Genomic DNA, 16,069 nt, shown 5'->3' on the forward strand with positions numbered 1-16,069 from the left:
CTCGCCCCCTTTGGAAGCTGACCCCAGTCCTGCATCTGAGAGGATATGTGCGTGGGGAAGGAGCGGGGCAAAGGGGCAGCTCCAAGAGTTCTCAAAGAAGGGGAAGGCGCACAGGGCTCCTGGGGAGAAGCAGTGGCCATCGGGCAACCAAGAGAGGGGCTTGGAAAGTGGTCAGTGGTGCCAAATGAGAAAACAGAAAGGAGAACCAAGCCAGGATCCCCCTGTCAGGCAAATGCATTTCCTTTCAGAAGCCATTTCGGAAAACACCTTCCCTCGAGAAGGTTCTTGGAGTCAGTGAAGGCTCGGAGGGGACATCCCAGGAATAGTCCCTGAGCTGCTGCCCAATAGACAGACGCATGGGCTTTAAAAAAAAAAAAAAAAGATTGATTGGTTTATTTCAATGGCAGAGAGGTAATGAATGCAGGAGAGAGATCTTCCCTCCACTGGTTCACTCCCCAAATGGCCACAACAGCTGGAGCTGGATTGGTCTGAAGCCAAGAGCCTGGAGACCTCTCCAGAGCTCCTCCTCAGGTCCGCTTCCACTGCCTGCCCACTTCCATCAGCAGGGAGCTAAAACAGAAGCAGAGCAGCCAGGACTCGAACCAGCATTCTGACATGGGATGCTGGCATTGCAGGTGGTAGCTTAATCCACTGTGCCACAACACCAGCTCCATGTGTGTGCTCTTTTGAATTGAAGAATATTTTTGTGCAGGTGGGGTTAGGGTGGTGAAGCGGGTCCAGAGAGGGTTAGTGCAGTAGGGCCTCCAGGCCCCCTGAGGGATGGGGTGCATGTGGGAAGGCCTTATCTGTCCTGCAGGCAGAGCCCCAGAGCACAGCCCCATTCCCAGCCCCACTGCCCTGACCCTGGTGCCCTGCTCTTGGAGGGGCTGGGAATGAGCAGCCCTCTCCCACGTGTGAAATGGCAGGAGGAGGCTCCCTTTTGTGTTCTCCTCACAGAGGGCTCAGCTTGGCCTGGAGTGCTGGGGAGCAGGTGAGCCCTCAGGATCCTTCACACCTTCTGGTCCCATATGGGGAGGAAAAAAGGAGGGATGCGGATACTGGGGAAATCTGCTGCCCCTCCTTGCTCAGTCTGGCCCACACCCCCACCCCACCCCCCACCAGGCCCAACCTCCCAACCCCTCCTCCCCGTCTGGCCCAGAGCAGAGATCAGAGGTTCCCGCCCTCTAGGGACACAGTTCTAGAAGTCCCATCATGCAGGGCAGGGGGTGGGGATGGCCCTGCTGCCCATCGAACTTCTGCTGCTTCCTCCCATTCCCTTCCCAGCTTGGGCAGCAGGCCTGGAACAGAGTGGGCAAGGGGCAGAGACACCTGCTGTAGCAGTAAATGGCCAGGAGGGTGTGGGGACTGCCACTCCTCATATGCAGGAAGCGATGGGTATGGAAGCGAGGAAGACGGTTCTGTTCTGCTTGGTCTGGGCCCCACACTGGCAGGAGCCAGCCAGCTGCCTTCCGAGGATGCAAAGCCCAGGGAGGGCTCCCCAGGATCCTCATCCACAGCTCTGAAACATAACATGTACACACACGTGCACACACCCATGGGAGAGGAACCGGCATTCGTGGTCTCAGAAGGACAAATGGGAGCAGGCTCACCTACAGACAGGGATCTGTATTTCTAAACATCCAGCCAGGTACCCCCTCCCTATAGCACCCCCTTACCCAGCCTCTAGGCCCTCTCCCTCCAGGAAACCAGGTCCAGCGCAGGGAGTGAGCTGCAGTTGACAAAGTCCCGGGGGAATATTTTGGACAAGAAGATGTTGTTCCCGGACACGGTGGTGATGCCTGTGTTGTCGCAGATGATGCGGGGCAGGGAGATCTGGGCCAAGGCCGCCCGCTGCTGTGCGCTGAAAACACCCTGGTTCTGCCACCAGAACCTGCATGGGGAACATAGCAGTCACTGTGCCCGGGTAGCTCCTGGTACTCATGGGAGCACCGAGGGAGTCCCAGCCCCTGGCAGCACAGAGGTCTTCCCATCGGTGGCCTCCCACTCATAGCCCCCAGGTCCAGCACTGCTTTCCTCTCGTCCCCAGCCCTGTGGCCTCTGCCTGACCGAGAGCCATCCCTGCAGTCAGTCACTGGGGAAGACCCAGGCCGGGACTGCCCATGCAGGAGTAGAACTCCTGCCACTCTGAGAGGAGGTCCTCTGTGCTCATGTCCCCAAGGAGGTGCCTGCAGAATAGCCAAGACCTGGATGTGAAAGTAGCAGGACCACAATGGAAGGGAAGTCATGGGAAACCTGGGCAGCGGCTTCAACAGCAACTGACACTTCTCGGGGTACACAGTGGCCCCACCAAGAACAGACAACAAGGCAGGCCTGGTTTTCATCTTCTGGCATGACCATGGCACTGGCTCTCTTCCTGTTACACCCCCACCCCCGGCCCCCTGCAGGTTCAGGGCAAGTAAAAGTCCCCCCTGGAGTCCCTTTAGGACACATCAGAAACTCCCCAACTCCCACAGCCCCTCACCCTGATGCCCCCATGCCCTGCCCCTTGCAGCCCCTCACCGGTCACCATCCCGCAGCTGCCTGAACTGGGTGCCAATGAGGCAGGCAAGCAGCGGGCCCACACGGCCGCCAGGCTGCAGGGGCTCAGCCACGCCGCCCATCCAGATGTCAATGTTGTTGGGCGTGCCATACTGTGCCATCAGCTTCCTTGCCAGCTCCAAGTTCTTGAGCACTGTGCCCAGCTCACCCACTGTGCTGGGCTGTGGTAGCCCACAGAAGCGTCTCCAGGCATTGTACCCTGCATGCAAGTACAGTAGGGACAGGTGGCTTGGGTAGGTCCATGTGTTACAACTCCTGAGGTGGCAGGTAAGATCTTCATGCGCACCATCAGCCCACAAAACCCACCCTCCCCAGCACCCAGGGGAGCGCTGAACCCCTAGAACTAGGTGGGGGAACTGAGGGATAACGGCCGGGCATCTGAGGACCCTCACTTTCTTCTCTTGCTCTCCCAGTTTCAGGCAAGGCCTGAGTTGCCATAAATCTTGCCAGGTCCAAGAATAAGGCTAGGGCATCCCCCAGAACAGTGCTGTGCATCCGTCTCTGACCCAGGTTCAGCCAGGCTGGCCACCCTGTACATAGGCTCTGGCTGGAGGCAGAGGCTGAGCCACGCTCCAAGGGCAGTGTGGTCGCTGATGAGGCCAGAGCCCATGGCCAGGTTCTGAACATGCCCCACCATCAGCCTGCTCATCAGTGGGGGTAGGAGCAATCATTATCTCTCCCCCTCAGAGCTCATGCATGACAAGCCACATAAGGTGAGGATGAGGGGGACTGAGTTTCAGGCTGTGGTTACTGCTGTCACGCTGATGCTCTGTTTAGGGGTTCAGCATGCAAAGGAGTTAGAAATGGAACACATACACCCAGAGGGAGAGGCAGGGGTCTGAGTCAGCTGGCCAGGGCCACTATGGGCAGCAAGGTGCACAGAAGAAGGCAGGGAGATGGGGGTTCCCTAGGTGGTGGCTTGCCCTCACCTGGCAGGCCATGGTCCCTGCTCCGCTGCATATTCAGAGCAGGCAGGTCCAGCCCAATCCTCATGACCTGCTTAAACAGCTGTTCCCGGATCTCATCCACAGCAATTTGATTCTGGCGATTCAGCTTGGCGGGGGTGGCCATGAGGCCCCGCAGGATGGGGTCAATGCCACCTGGGGGCAAGAGGAGCAAGGTAGGGGGAAAGATCTGGCTCTGTGTCCCAGTTCCGGTCAGAGGCAGGGCAAGTCCAGGTGGGCTGAGGGAGACTGGAGCAGTGGGCGGGCCACACACAACACCTGGTGCCACGGTGGCCCCCAGGAGCAAGCCCTCACAGGGTCCTGCTTGGCTGCAGCGGTACCTGACTCTCAGATGATGCAAAGTGGCCTGGACCTTCTGGGTCACAGAGGGAGAAGTCAGCGCCCTCTGAGGACCACATATGCTGCCCACTCCTTACTATTCCCCAAAGATAGTCAGGGGCTCTGAGGCTGGAAAGGCAGAGCTCCAGAGGCCCCTCCCCGCTCTGACGGCTGTCCCCAAGCCCACCCCAGCCGCTTCAGCTACCAGCCCGCCCTCTGCTGGCCTGGGGCCTGCTCACCTTCCAGCACTACCCTCCAGGTGGCAAAAAACACCGTACTGAGGGGCACACGGGAGCTGGGCCCTGTGGGCTGGTACCGGTGGTCCAGGCGGAATGTGAAGGGCTGGATCAGGGTGTGGCCATAGCGGAAGGCATTGGTGAAGACGTTGGCGATACGTGGGTCCACCGAATCATTGTAGCCGCGATACCTGGGCATGTACTTCCTCATGGCTCCCGGCCCAAGCACCAGGGGCAGGTAGTCCCGGTAAGTGATGATCTGAAGCAAAGTCACATGGAATGGCCTGACCTGTGGGCATCCCTTTTGCCTGCTGTGGTTGCCACCACAGGGCCAAGTCTGTGTCTAACAGAGTGGCACAGGTGGGCAGGCACTCTGCTGCTTACTGGCTGTGTGTCCTTGGGCAAGCTATCACCTCTCTGAGCCCAGGTCCCCAAATGTATATTAAGGATGATGACATGGTCCATTGACTTAGGTGACCCAGTAACAAACACCTTGTTGGTGACCATTGCATGGCCTTGTGTTTGGGTTTCTGCTGTCTCATTTCTCCTACCCCACAGGTGCCTTGAGAGTCAGGAAGTGAGAATTGCTAACACTGTTCACGGTGCCCAGCAAGGCCCCATGACAGGGCTCCATTCAGGTTCATGGACAGGGAAACACAAGGCTACCTCCACCCCGGCACAATCTCCCCTGAGCCAACGAGAGTTAAAACACGGGCTCCCTCTGCAGCTGACCCATGAGTTCCCTCTGGTGCTCAATAGAATCCCACTTGAGTCCTAGTGCGAGTGACCCCACCCCAGCACCTGTGGCTGTCTCTCTGGAATCTCCATGTGTGTGTGTCTTGGAAAGCACTTGAGGATGTGGGAGCATCAAAATGGAGACTGAGGAACACTTCCTGGGATAAATGAGGCTAAAGACGTCGGAGGTTGGGTGGATGATGACAGAGGCAAGGTGGGGGGGAAGAGCCAAGCATGGCAGTGAGAGAAGGGAAAGGAGGAGCGTTTACTGAGCCACTCCAAGAGGCAGCCATCCAAGAGGCATCGATTAAATGGTCCCGACACCATTCCTGGACTCACGGGAAAGAAGAAAGCCTAGGAAGGAAATGCTGGAAACAAAGTCGCCTTTGTCAGGTGTGTCCAGTGGTTGGGCATATAGCTTTATGGCCCCATACTGAAGGAGCCACACAGCTCAGGAGGGTCAGTGGCTTGCCCGGGGTCAGAGAGCCCGGATGCTTCAGGAACATTCTGGGCACCCAGAATGGCCTACCTGGACCATGGCCCCCACGATTTTCCGGGCTTCCTGGTAGAGCTTCTCTCCATCCCAGCAGGGGTTCAGGCGCTTGAGCTGGGAGGCCAAGCGGTTATGCTCCCGCACGAAGAGGGTGTGCATGGCAGTGAGCTCAGGCATCTCACTGGAGCGGGTGTCCCCTGGGGGGGGGGCAGCAATGATGGTCTCTCCCAGAACAGATGGGCTCCACGGAAACTGCCCAGCCAGCCAAGGCTGGAACCTCCCTCCGTGCCCCTGATCTGCCCTCAACTCTGCATCCTGGGCTCCACCTTGCAGTCCCCTTGGCAGCCTCCCTCCCACAGGCCCTGATCAGGGTCTCCCTCTGCCAGGCCGCTGCTGGTCAGGTGCTCACTCAATAGGCATCAGACCTGACGCATGACCCCAAACTAGGAGCTCTTTGAGGACAAGAACCATGGCTTATGTCTTTCTGTATTTTGCCCCCTCTCCTAATTCACACACAGATGCATGGGGCTTGACTCAGTACCTGGTACAAAATACACGATTCATAGACATTAGCCTGTTAACTGATCCTCCGGATTCAGGGAAGGCTGTTAAGTGGCATACACATTAGCACACCCTGTTTTCTAGGTCTTAATGACCACAACATCCTATCCAGCTAACATTGGCTACCACCTCAGCATCCTTCTCAACACAAGACTCTGTAAGGTTCCATTTCTAGAGAGTTATCAGTCCCACCTTTGTCACCTGCCAATCATGAAGCCCAGCAACGCTTGGGACACAGCTAGCACAGCTGAGAAACACTTTTAATTTCATTTAAAGCAGTAAAATGAAAATAGCCCCATGTGGCTAGTGGCTGCTGTACTGGACACACTGTGTCTGTCACACCATGCTATGTTATGGTTCTGAAGGCTGAGGGAGCCACGTTACCCTCTCTCTTTTCAGGCTCCTGTTCTTGAGGAACTCAACTCCTTCCTGCCAGAGACCAGAGAGACACAGACAGAAGCTCCTCAGCCATCTTAGGCTGGGAAGAAGCTTGTCTTGTTGCCTGCTTGTCACCATGGCAACTGATGAACTTCTGAAAGCCCTAAACTGTAGTTGCCCTTGTGGCCCCAGCAGGGTGCACGCCCTGTGCCAAGCCCTCCACGCCAACACCCTCAGAACTCACCTGCCAGGAAACAGGGGATGCGCGCCGAGCGGTTGGTGAGGAGGCAGGGGTCGTCGTGCAGGTTGTCGAAGGGCAGCAGGGCCCGGCCGTGGTCGCTGAAGCGATGGTTGACGGCCAGCAGCCCCAGGTGGTTGGTCTGGTTGCGGAGCCGCTGCGCCAGGGCCACCTCACTGCCGTACACCATGCTGGCGTCCACGAAGGAGGTGAGTGCATTCAGCTGATTGCGAATGGTGATGTGGTTTCCAGGGCAGGCGGGGCATGAGCGGAAGAAAGGGATGCAGTCGCGCTGGTTCTTGATGCGGGGGTCGTTGGGTGGGATCTGCAGCACAGGGAGGGAGAGGCTGGCTCCCTTCCTTGAGGCAGGTAGGTGGGCGGGAAACACCACTCCACACCCCTCAACCGGAACTGAGGCCTCTCAGGACCTGGGGTTGCAGGACAGAGACCTCAGAACTTCTCAGGAGATGAAGGGAACACCTGCGGGGCGGGGCTGTGGGGCACCCCCTGGAGGGCAACGCAGCCCTGCTAACTCCCCCACCTCTGTCTCTTCTCTGCGTCTGCCTCCCCCCTTTCTAATCTCGCTTCCTCTGTCTCTCACTCTGGCCTTGTCATTCTCCCTCCCTTTTCTTCCTCCTCTGTGGACCCCCACTCTCACCCTGCTCCTACCCCAGGTCACGTGAGGAAGCTCTCCTCCCTGGGGATGCACCCACAGAGGCTTGAGAGGCATGAGGGAGGAGCCAGGACTGGGCCCTGAGTCACAGAGCCTGTGGCTCCATCAATGCCACTCAGGCAGCCAGGACAGACGTCCATGACCCCCAATGGGCAACACCCCAGTGGGTGCCCTGGCTGGCAGCTGGCTGCAAGGAGGGAGGCAAGTTCCGTCTGACAGGCGTTGAGTGCGGACACATCCAGCCTTCCTCCAGGAGGGGCTGGAGATGAACACTTGGCCCCATCTGGAAGGCATGCTTTCCTCTCCCCCCACCCCACACTCCCCTGCCCACTGTCCCCACCCGCAGGTGGCTGTGGGCGGAAAAGGGAGTAGCAGGCACCTTGAGGGGAAAGCAGGGCGCCTGCTGCAGGCAGCTGGTCTCGCAGTTTAGGCCAGTGGTAAAGGAGACCCGCGCGGCCGGCTCGGGTGTGAAGTCCAGGTCATGGTCGATGAACTGGCCCCACTGCATGAACATAAGCGAGCGCTCCCTGTCCCCTGTCAGCTGCTCGTTGGGGAAGCGCACAATGGCGTTGGAGACAGCACGGGCCTATGCCACACGGGAGAGCGGGGACATCAGGGTCGCAGGGTCCCGGGGACTCCGGGCCTCCCCGCGGCCCCGCCGCCCGCCTGCGCTCACCAGCGGCACCGGGAAGCCGCCGCGCTTGGCTCCGGGCGTCCAGCCGAAGGGCAGCGAGACGCCATCCTCGTACTCCGCTGGCAGCCAGCGAGCAAAGGCCCGATTGGAGGCCCCCAGGGTGGGGCTGCGTCTGCAGGAAGAGGACAAGGAGCTGTGAGGAGGGGGCGAGGGAGGGACGGGAACCAGGAGGCCCCTCTGCGCCGCTGCCCCGGGGCTGCACCTGTTATTACAGTGCCCGGTGATGGTGCGGTACTTGTCATTCTCCGGGCACATCATCCCCACGTCCTGGTAGGCGCAGCCGCTTGACATGGACAGCAGCCTCAGCTGAAGGGGAGTCAGAACATCTGCCGGGGAGTTGGAGAGAAGTGTGAAGGATCCCGCCCATCGGGGCCCTGGGGATGAGTGGCAATTGCGGTTACTAGCAGGGGTCTCTAATGGAGCAGGGACCCGGATGAAAGGAGCCCTAGTACCAGTGACATTGAAGGGCTGGGGTTGCAGGGTTCGCAGCTTCCTCTCCAACAGCTCCAAGGCCACATGCAGATAGTCAGCGGCCCTCGCGGCTGTCCTGGTGGCCGCGACTGGCTGCTTGAAGTAGGACAACAGGTCCATGGGGCTGGCCGAGCCGCTGCGGAGCCGCTGCTTGATGCTGCTTGGAGAAGGGGAAGAGTGAGGAGAGCAGGAGGGGATCCAGCAGTGCCCACCAGGTGGACATGCAGACAGGGGAGACAGGGCCCCAGATGGGGAAATGAGTGGTTGGTTGGTGTTTTTTTTTTTTTTTGTAAGTATTATTTTATTTATTTGAAATACAAAGTGACACAGAGAAAGAGAAGCAGAAAGAGATCTTCCATTTGCTGGTTTCAATGGTTGGGTCTGGGACAGGCTAAAGTCAGGCGCCCAGAGCTCCATCGGGGTTTCCCATGTGGGTGACAGGGACCCAGGCATCAGGCCCCTCCTGCTGCTGTCTCAGGTACATTAGCAGCAAACTGGCTCACAAATGGAGCAGCCGGGACTGGAACTGGCTCTCGTATGGAATGCCAGTGCTAGAGGGGGGAGCTTAACTTGCTATGCCACAATGCCAGCCCCAAAGGAGCTTTTTAATTTTTACACAAAGAGTTGAGTGTCCAGACAGAAACAAGGCCCTGAGACGATGTTACAGACTTTTTCATGTCCAGGGTCAGAGGAACACAGACAGACAGGGTCTAGCATCTCACATAACAGGCCCACCCTCCATGCCCAGAAATTGCCCAGTGCCTGCTCCTTCTCCAAACCGCCTCATGCTGCGCCAGCAGGGAGCACCTCCCCACCTCTCCCGCCGCTCCTTGTAGGCCTTGTCCACCAGCCACTTGGCCTCCTCCATGCAGCTCAGCACCACTGGGGTCTCTACCTTTCCCAGCACGGCTGCCCAGAACAGAGAACACAGCATCAGCAACAAGCCTGAAGCACCCCACCAAGGCCCAAGAAAAGAAGTGCTGGGACTCAGACCCCCCACGCCCTCACCACCTTGCCTGTCTTCCTAAGCTGTTACCTGGAGTGACGCCATCACAGAACTGGAGCATGGCTGCCATGGCCAGGAGTCCTGCTAGGGTCAGGAGCAGCCTCATCTCTACAACGAGACCCCCAGCCCAGCAGGTGCCCTGAGGAGACAGTCCCACCAGCCCTCACCCTCTGCAGTCCCACTTCAGTGGGCCCTGGCTGTGGTTGAAGCCAGGCCTGCTCCATCGAGGGGTCCAGGCACTTCCACCCCCTCACCAGCCATGACCACCCAGGCCCCGAGGAACGCACCTCCACAGCACACCTAACACTGACAGCATCTCCCATCTGTATCTGAGCTTTTATGGCCTCTAGGCTGGTAGTGGGGCGGGGCTGAGGGAGGTCTGTCCCCAAAGGCTGCACCCTCTTCTCTCCCTCCCCTACTGATGTTGCAGTGCCCAGAAAAGAACGCTGAAACGGAGAGGAAGGACAGGAACAGGGGACTAGCGACGTTTCTGGTATTTGAACTTGGCACCCCCACTCAGGGGCTTCTCAGTTCCATATTGTTTGTCTAGACCAGTGCTATTTGCAGCAGGTACACACAACTAACCCCTCTGAAACCCTGGTTGAACAGAGTGCCCAGGGTCCCTGGGAAAGGAATAGGAGTCCAAAAGCAGGAACTGTGAGGAATAGAATGGCCTAGGGGAGAAGGGATGCCGGAGGGGAGACCCATTGTGATAGCCACCCATCAGCCTTGGGGTGTCACCCTGAAGTGCAGCCCTGGTTCCCGCCAGGCCTGAGGAGACAGGAAATCTGGCTGGAGGCCGTTGGGCTTTGCAGGAAGAAGGACCCTGGGAACATGGGCTCGGGACCAAGGTAACTTCCCCTCTCCATCCTCCTCCTGCCGCATGTGTGCCAGCTGGCCTGAATTTTACGAACGAGGAGAAAGTGGAGCTGCTTGTGGTTAGCGGTCAGCCCAGGGCCTCTCTGAGACAGCATCCGTGCCATCAGGAGAATCTGGGTTAACGGTTCTGGGTCAGTCTAAAACACAAGGGCAAGTTGCTTTCCTGAGAAAGGCAGACCAGGAGGCCACCATTCTTGGCAAGGAAGGCAGGGCCCCATCTCTTAGGACTCTGCCCACTCTCCTGGCCCTCTCAGGCTGGGCACTGGCCAACTGTAGTTCCCATGTCCCATTCTGCTAGCCTACCTTCAGCCACCTTCCTGCCACCCACTCTTGTTTTCTACAAACAGGCCTGGTCTTGGCAGAGGAACAAAGGCTGGTGACACAGCTGGGCCATCTTCCTGTCAGCTGTGGGGTGCAGGGCCCGAGGTCCTTGGAGAGAAAGCACTCCTGCAGCCTAGCTCTGCCAGCCTAGCTCTGCCAGCCTAGCTCTGCCAGCCTAGCTCTGCCAACTGCTTGCTGTCTTGTGGTCTTGGTCGGATGGCTGTGAATCAACTTCTAGAATTGTATGACCTTTGGGAAATGCTTTTTTAATCTCATGAGTAACCTATTTTCATTGATGAGAAGTTAGAGAATACTAATAAGCATAAGTAAAAATGAATTGAAAATACAAGAAGTTAGATTGTGGCTAATATTTTTTTCCTTCAACACTGAGCATTGTTTTTCACTTCAATAAGGAGGAAGGAAAAATGTTTCATATTCAGGTGTGCACATTTTTTGTATGTTTTAAAATAATAAATTCATTTTATTTTTGATGATATTTATATAGTTAAAAGGGTTGCATGTCCATGTGGACCTCCAATTAGGGTGGGGCGGGTCAAGCAATGGGGGAAAGTAGATGAAACAGCTGCCTTCAATCCCCTTTTTTCTTCTGGTATCTGGGGAAAGTGGAGTGAGGAGAGGGCCACTCCCAGCAACCCAACTGCATCCATACCCAGGAAGGCCACCCGACGTCAATCCAGGGTTCCCAATGAGGAACCTGTTCTGAGGATACTGCTTTAAGTGGTTTTGATAGTTCTGCAGGCCCAGTGCAGTAACCTAGCAGCTAAAGTCCTCACTTTGATTGTGGCAGGATACCATATGGGTGCCAGTTCTAATCCCGGCAGCCCCACTTCCATCCAGCTCTCTGCTTGTGGCTTGGGAAAGCACTCAAGAATGGCCCAAAGCCTTAGGACCCTGCACCCATGTGGGAAAACTGGAAGAGGCTCCAGGCTCCTGGCTTTGGATTGGCTCAGCTCCAGCCACTGCGGCTGCTTGGGGAGTGAATCAATAGACAAAACATCTTCCTCTCTGTCTCTCCTCCCCTCTGTACATCTGGCTTTGCAATAAAATAAATAAACCTTTAAAAAAAAAAGATAGGTCTGAGATACTGTTGATTTCATTGCTCCAAGGTTGAGGAAATCCCTCCCAGGTCCACTGGCTGATTTAGCCCACCTTAGAGTCTCAGCTCACTCAGATACTTACCTGGGAGAGCTGTCCAATTTGTTCTACCCTCTATACTACTAGACATCCTCTGCAGGCCGCGATGAACTGCTTGTCATGTCGCCCATGAACATCTGGGCGTGCCGCTCACCACACAGGCCTCAGCAACCATGGAGACCTAGTTCTGACACAGGTACTCCACAGTCAGACCACAGATCCTATGATTGTCCTATGATTGACGGTCCTCCTCCGTCTGTGTCTGGCGGACACCTCCTCCACCCCCTCCACCCTGGATCCCACGTGCCTGCTTTGGGTGTGTTGGTGACTCAGCGCGGCCAGACATGCCCCAGCCATGTCTTGTCCCACGTCTTGTCTTGTGACCCACCAGCTCCCTGTCCTGGGGGGTAGCCTTGGCAGGCCACAGCTGAAACTGATATTTTAGGATTGTAAAACTGTGGTCAGTATGACAGGTGTGGGCACACACACACATACACACACACACACACACACACACGCTATGCCCTCTGGGCTCCCTACTCAGCTCAGCTTTCCCTAGTCTGTTCCTCCCGAGGCAAAGCCGAGAGGTTGTGGGATAACGGCCCCCCTTGGCTACTGCTTGCAAAACAGCTTGCTCTTTTTCAACACTGTTTAAGAAATGCTTCAGTTGGGATTACAGCTAGGTTCCGTGTGTGTGTGTGTGTGTGTGTGTCTGGAGAGAAGGAGGCAGCCTAGAAGGCTATGGAAGGTGAGGATGACAGGGGTGAGGGGTGGTGAGGGGTGCTGATCTGACACTACAGTCACACTCAGCCATACTGTGTTTTCTCTGATAATTTTTTAAGTTAATTTTGATTTCTACAGGTAATATCTTGATGTGTTTTGAATCGACATTTTGTCAAGGTTTGTTTATCTTTTCAAAAGGCAGACTCAGAAAGAAGGAGAAAGAGGCAGACTCTGTCTACTGGTTCGCTCCCTAAATTGTCACACCTGGACCAGGCTGAAGCCAGGAGCCAGGAATTCCGTGTGCCTCTCCCAGGCGGGTGGCAGGGACGCAAGCACCTTGGAACATCTTCCTGTGCTTCCAGGGGCATTGGCAGGGAGTTGGATTGGAGGTTGGGTGTACCCACTTGGGGACCCAGAAGAAACTCCCAGCTCCTGGCTTTGGACCAGCCTAGCTCCGGCAGTTGTGGCCACTGGGGAGTGAACCAGCAAATGGAGATGCTATCTATCTATCTAGCTAGCTATCATCTCTCTAGCTATCTATCATATAGCTATGTGTCTCTCCCTTTCTTTCAAATAAATAAAAAGAAAACTTAAAACAATCTTTCCTACTTTAAGATCATAAACATATTCTCCTATATACTCTTATAAAACCTTAATGCTGATTTTTTATGTATAGGTCATTAATCACTCTATAATTTTTTTGTGTGTGAATAGCACAAAAGATTTGCCTTTCTTCCCAGATGGTTCAGTTATCCTGATGCCTTTAACAGAATAATCTGTCATCTTCCCACCGATCTGAGATCCCGCGTTTGTCATTTACCATCAATTTTGCATTTCCAGATAGTTTTGTTTTACTAATCTGTCTATTTCATTGCCAATATCATATCACTGTAATGACTATAATTTCCTAATACGTTTTGATTTCTGGTAAGATAAATTCCCCTTCCTCGTTCTACTTTTCAAAAGAAACTTCCACATTCTGATGTATGTACATTTCTTCGGAGTCTTTGAATGCTAGGCTTGTTCCATAAGACATCTTGTTGATTTTTATTGCTATATATACAAACGTGGCAGCGCTGATATCTGTGTAATGTTGAGTCTTCTCATCCTTGTTCATTCATCCACTCCACATGTGTTTATTGGGTCTCCAACACTCTTCTGGGTACTGGGACACGATCACTAATGGGTTATTGGGTGTGTGAAGTATACACCCTGGCTAACACATTCCAGTTATTTGTCTTCTTCTATATCCTTCACCAAAATACTATTGTTTTATTCATAAATGACTAGTCTCATTTCTTGATAGGTTTTTTTTTTCTCCTTAAGTATTCTTTTTAAAATTTTATATAAACTGATGAAATTTCTCCTCAGGACTTGTAAAATTTTATCAGCATTTCTTTTTTCTCAAAAGTATCCAGGTAAGTATCCAAAGAAAAGAAAGGAGGGTCAGTGCTCTAGCATAGTGAGTAAAGTCACCACCTGCAGGTACAGCATCCCACATGGGCACCAATTTGGGTCCTCGCTGCTCCACTTCTAATCCAGCTTCCTGCTTATGGTCTGGGAAAGCAGTGGAGGATGTCCCAATTCCACAGGACTCTGCACCCACGTGGGAGACCTGGAAGAAGTTCCAGTCTCCTGGTTTAGATTGTTCAGCTCTTGCCATTGCGGCCATTGGAGGCGTGAACTAGCAGATGGAAGAACTTCTCTGTCTCTGTCTCTCTTTCTCTCTATATAAAAAATCTTCCAAATAACAATAAAAATTTTTAAAATAAACTAAAGAACTGTTGAACTAAAAGAATTAAATCTCACCTTTATTAATCAGACTCATTAAGGTTTTAAAAAGACTAATAAACTTAATGCCAGTTAAAACATGAAAAAAAAATCTATTGGTTCCTGGCTGTGAGGTGCGAATTTGGCAAAGTCAGGCAAGCTTCAGCTGGGTGGCTTTCTCTTCCTGCCAGCACCACTTGTTTCTAATTGCAGTGGCCCAGCCCAACAGCAGCAGACTGACCACAGCAGAGTGGGCCTCGGTCCTGGCCCCATGCTGCACTGATCTGGGTGGGCTGTGGGTTCTGTACATGACCAGACATTGCAGCACTGGAGCCATGGGGCTCCATCTGGTACCTGGGCTTTCCTTGCAAGTGGTCAAGAGTCCCTGCTGGAAGGCTGGTGAGAGCAGCTGCTGGAACTTGGAGGGTGCACAGGGAAGGGGACCACCATACCCTGGAGATTAGATGGTGATACTTCCTGTGCCTGCCAGGACCGCCAGCCAGCTGTCACTGACCTGCGACTCCCACCCACAGACATCTTCACTTCTCCGCCCTTGGCCCCTGGGGAGAGGGACAGTAGGCAAAGACAGTCCAGCCACCTGCTCCCCATCATGCAGCTGCTGGATCTCTTTGGCCACCCTCTGCACCCCCTACACGCCCTGCTCTGAGGTTTCTGAGTATCATTGCCTCTTTCATCAGAATCTTGCTGTCTCAGAGAGACCCCTTTTTTATGTCAAATGGAACTACGTGTAGCATTTGCATGCTGGTTGGGCTCTTCTCACATCTAGTACTTCTACAGAAGTCAACCCGAGATGGAGGTGTGTGCTCTGCCCACATCCTCAAGGGGATGTCTTCTCTCTGTGTGTCTCCCCCGTTCCCTTCCCCAGATCTCTTTCTGATTCCATCACCAACCTGCCCCAGCCCCAAACACCTGGAGCTCAAGAAGCTGCCTGCCTACTTAGAAAAAATACAACTTGTAGAGCAGTTGGTACATACAACAGGTAACTCACCACTTGGCTGCCTGTATCCATAGTGGAACTCCTGGTTTGTGTCCTAGCTCCTTTGCTTCTGATCCAGCTACCTGCTAATGCACAACTGGGGAAGCAGCAGGTGATGACTCAAATTCCTAGGCCCCTGGCACCCACATAAAAGACATGGGTCAAATCCATGGCCCTGATTGTTGGGGACATTTGGGGAAAGAACTAGCAGATGGAGTATCTGTGTGTGTATGTGTGTGTGTGTGTGTACATGCGCACCTTTCCAAAAGAGAGGGAAGGAATGAGTGTGCAAGAGAGGGCAGCCTGTTTAGTGTGGATCAGCCATCGCCCATCGCTCTTTGGTTCTAACCTTCAGGGTCTCAACTTGAGTTCAAAGCCCAATAGGCCTGACCCCCCACCTCAAGAAGACCCCTCCCTGGTACAGTCCAACACAGATTTTGTGAAAATAGACTTTATTATAATAAAATGTGGTTTTAAACAAATTCCCCCACCAGCCCACACTCCTGGAGATCGAGGAGAGGGTAGCGTCCAATCAGACGAACTCCCACCACGGCGAAGGAAACATGCAAGACACACTCACGCTCCAAGGGCAGGGGCTGGATAGAGGGTGCAGGGCCCTCATCCCATGATAGATGTGTAGGAAATGTATGAAAATAGGTGCATGAATCTGGCCTTCCCCTTGGCCCCCCAACTCTGACGGGGGTGCCAAAGGAAAGCGATGCAAAAGACAAGTTGAATTCAATGAACAAAATAAGGCAGACTGCTGCTTGCTGCCCACCGGCCCTTGGGGTTTGGGGCCAGAAGACCCTGGGCAGAAGGGGTGGAGCACTGTGGGTGGGGTCAGGCAAGGCCTTTCTCCTTCCCCAGCAGTGGGCAGGCTGGGCCATGTGGGGAAGC

General features: G+C 54.6%; 1 protein-coding gene across 1 annotated transcript; it reads right to left on the reverse strand.

Moving 5' to 3' along the window:
- Positions 1 to 463: 463 nt before the first annotated feature.
- On the reverse strand, positions 464 to 9,433 carry MPO (myeloperoxidase). The gene is made up of 13 exons (XM_004591200.2): positions 9,358 to 9,433; positions 9,137 to 9,230; positions 8,303 to 8,478; positions 8,053 to 8,176; positions 7,833 to 7,962; positions 7,536 to 7,742; positions 6,490 to 6,808; positions 5,343 to 5,503; positions 4,082 to 4,337; positions 3,489 to 3,659; positions 2,521 to 2,758; positions 1,677 to 1,891; positions 464 to 570 (listed from the first exon to the last, which is right to left on the reverse strand). The coding sequence occupies exons 1-12, from the start codon at positions 9,431 to 9,433 to the stop codon at positions 1,684 to 1,686; spliced, it is 2,160 nt and encodes a 719-aa protein (XP_004591257.2). The 3' UTR covers positions 464 to 570; positions 1,677 to 1,683.
- Positions 9,434 to 16,069: the final 6,636 nt, after the last annotated feature.

This window comes from Ochotona princeps, chromosome 17, assembly GCF_030435755.1.
Source record: "Ochotona princeps isolate mOchPri1 chromosome 17, mOchPri1.hap1, whole genome shotgun sequence".
Classification (NCBI taxonomy): domain Eukaryota; kingdom Metazoa; phylum Chordata; class Mammalia; order Lagomorpha; family Ochotonidae; genus Ochotona; species Ochotona princeps.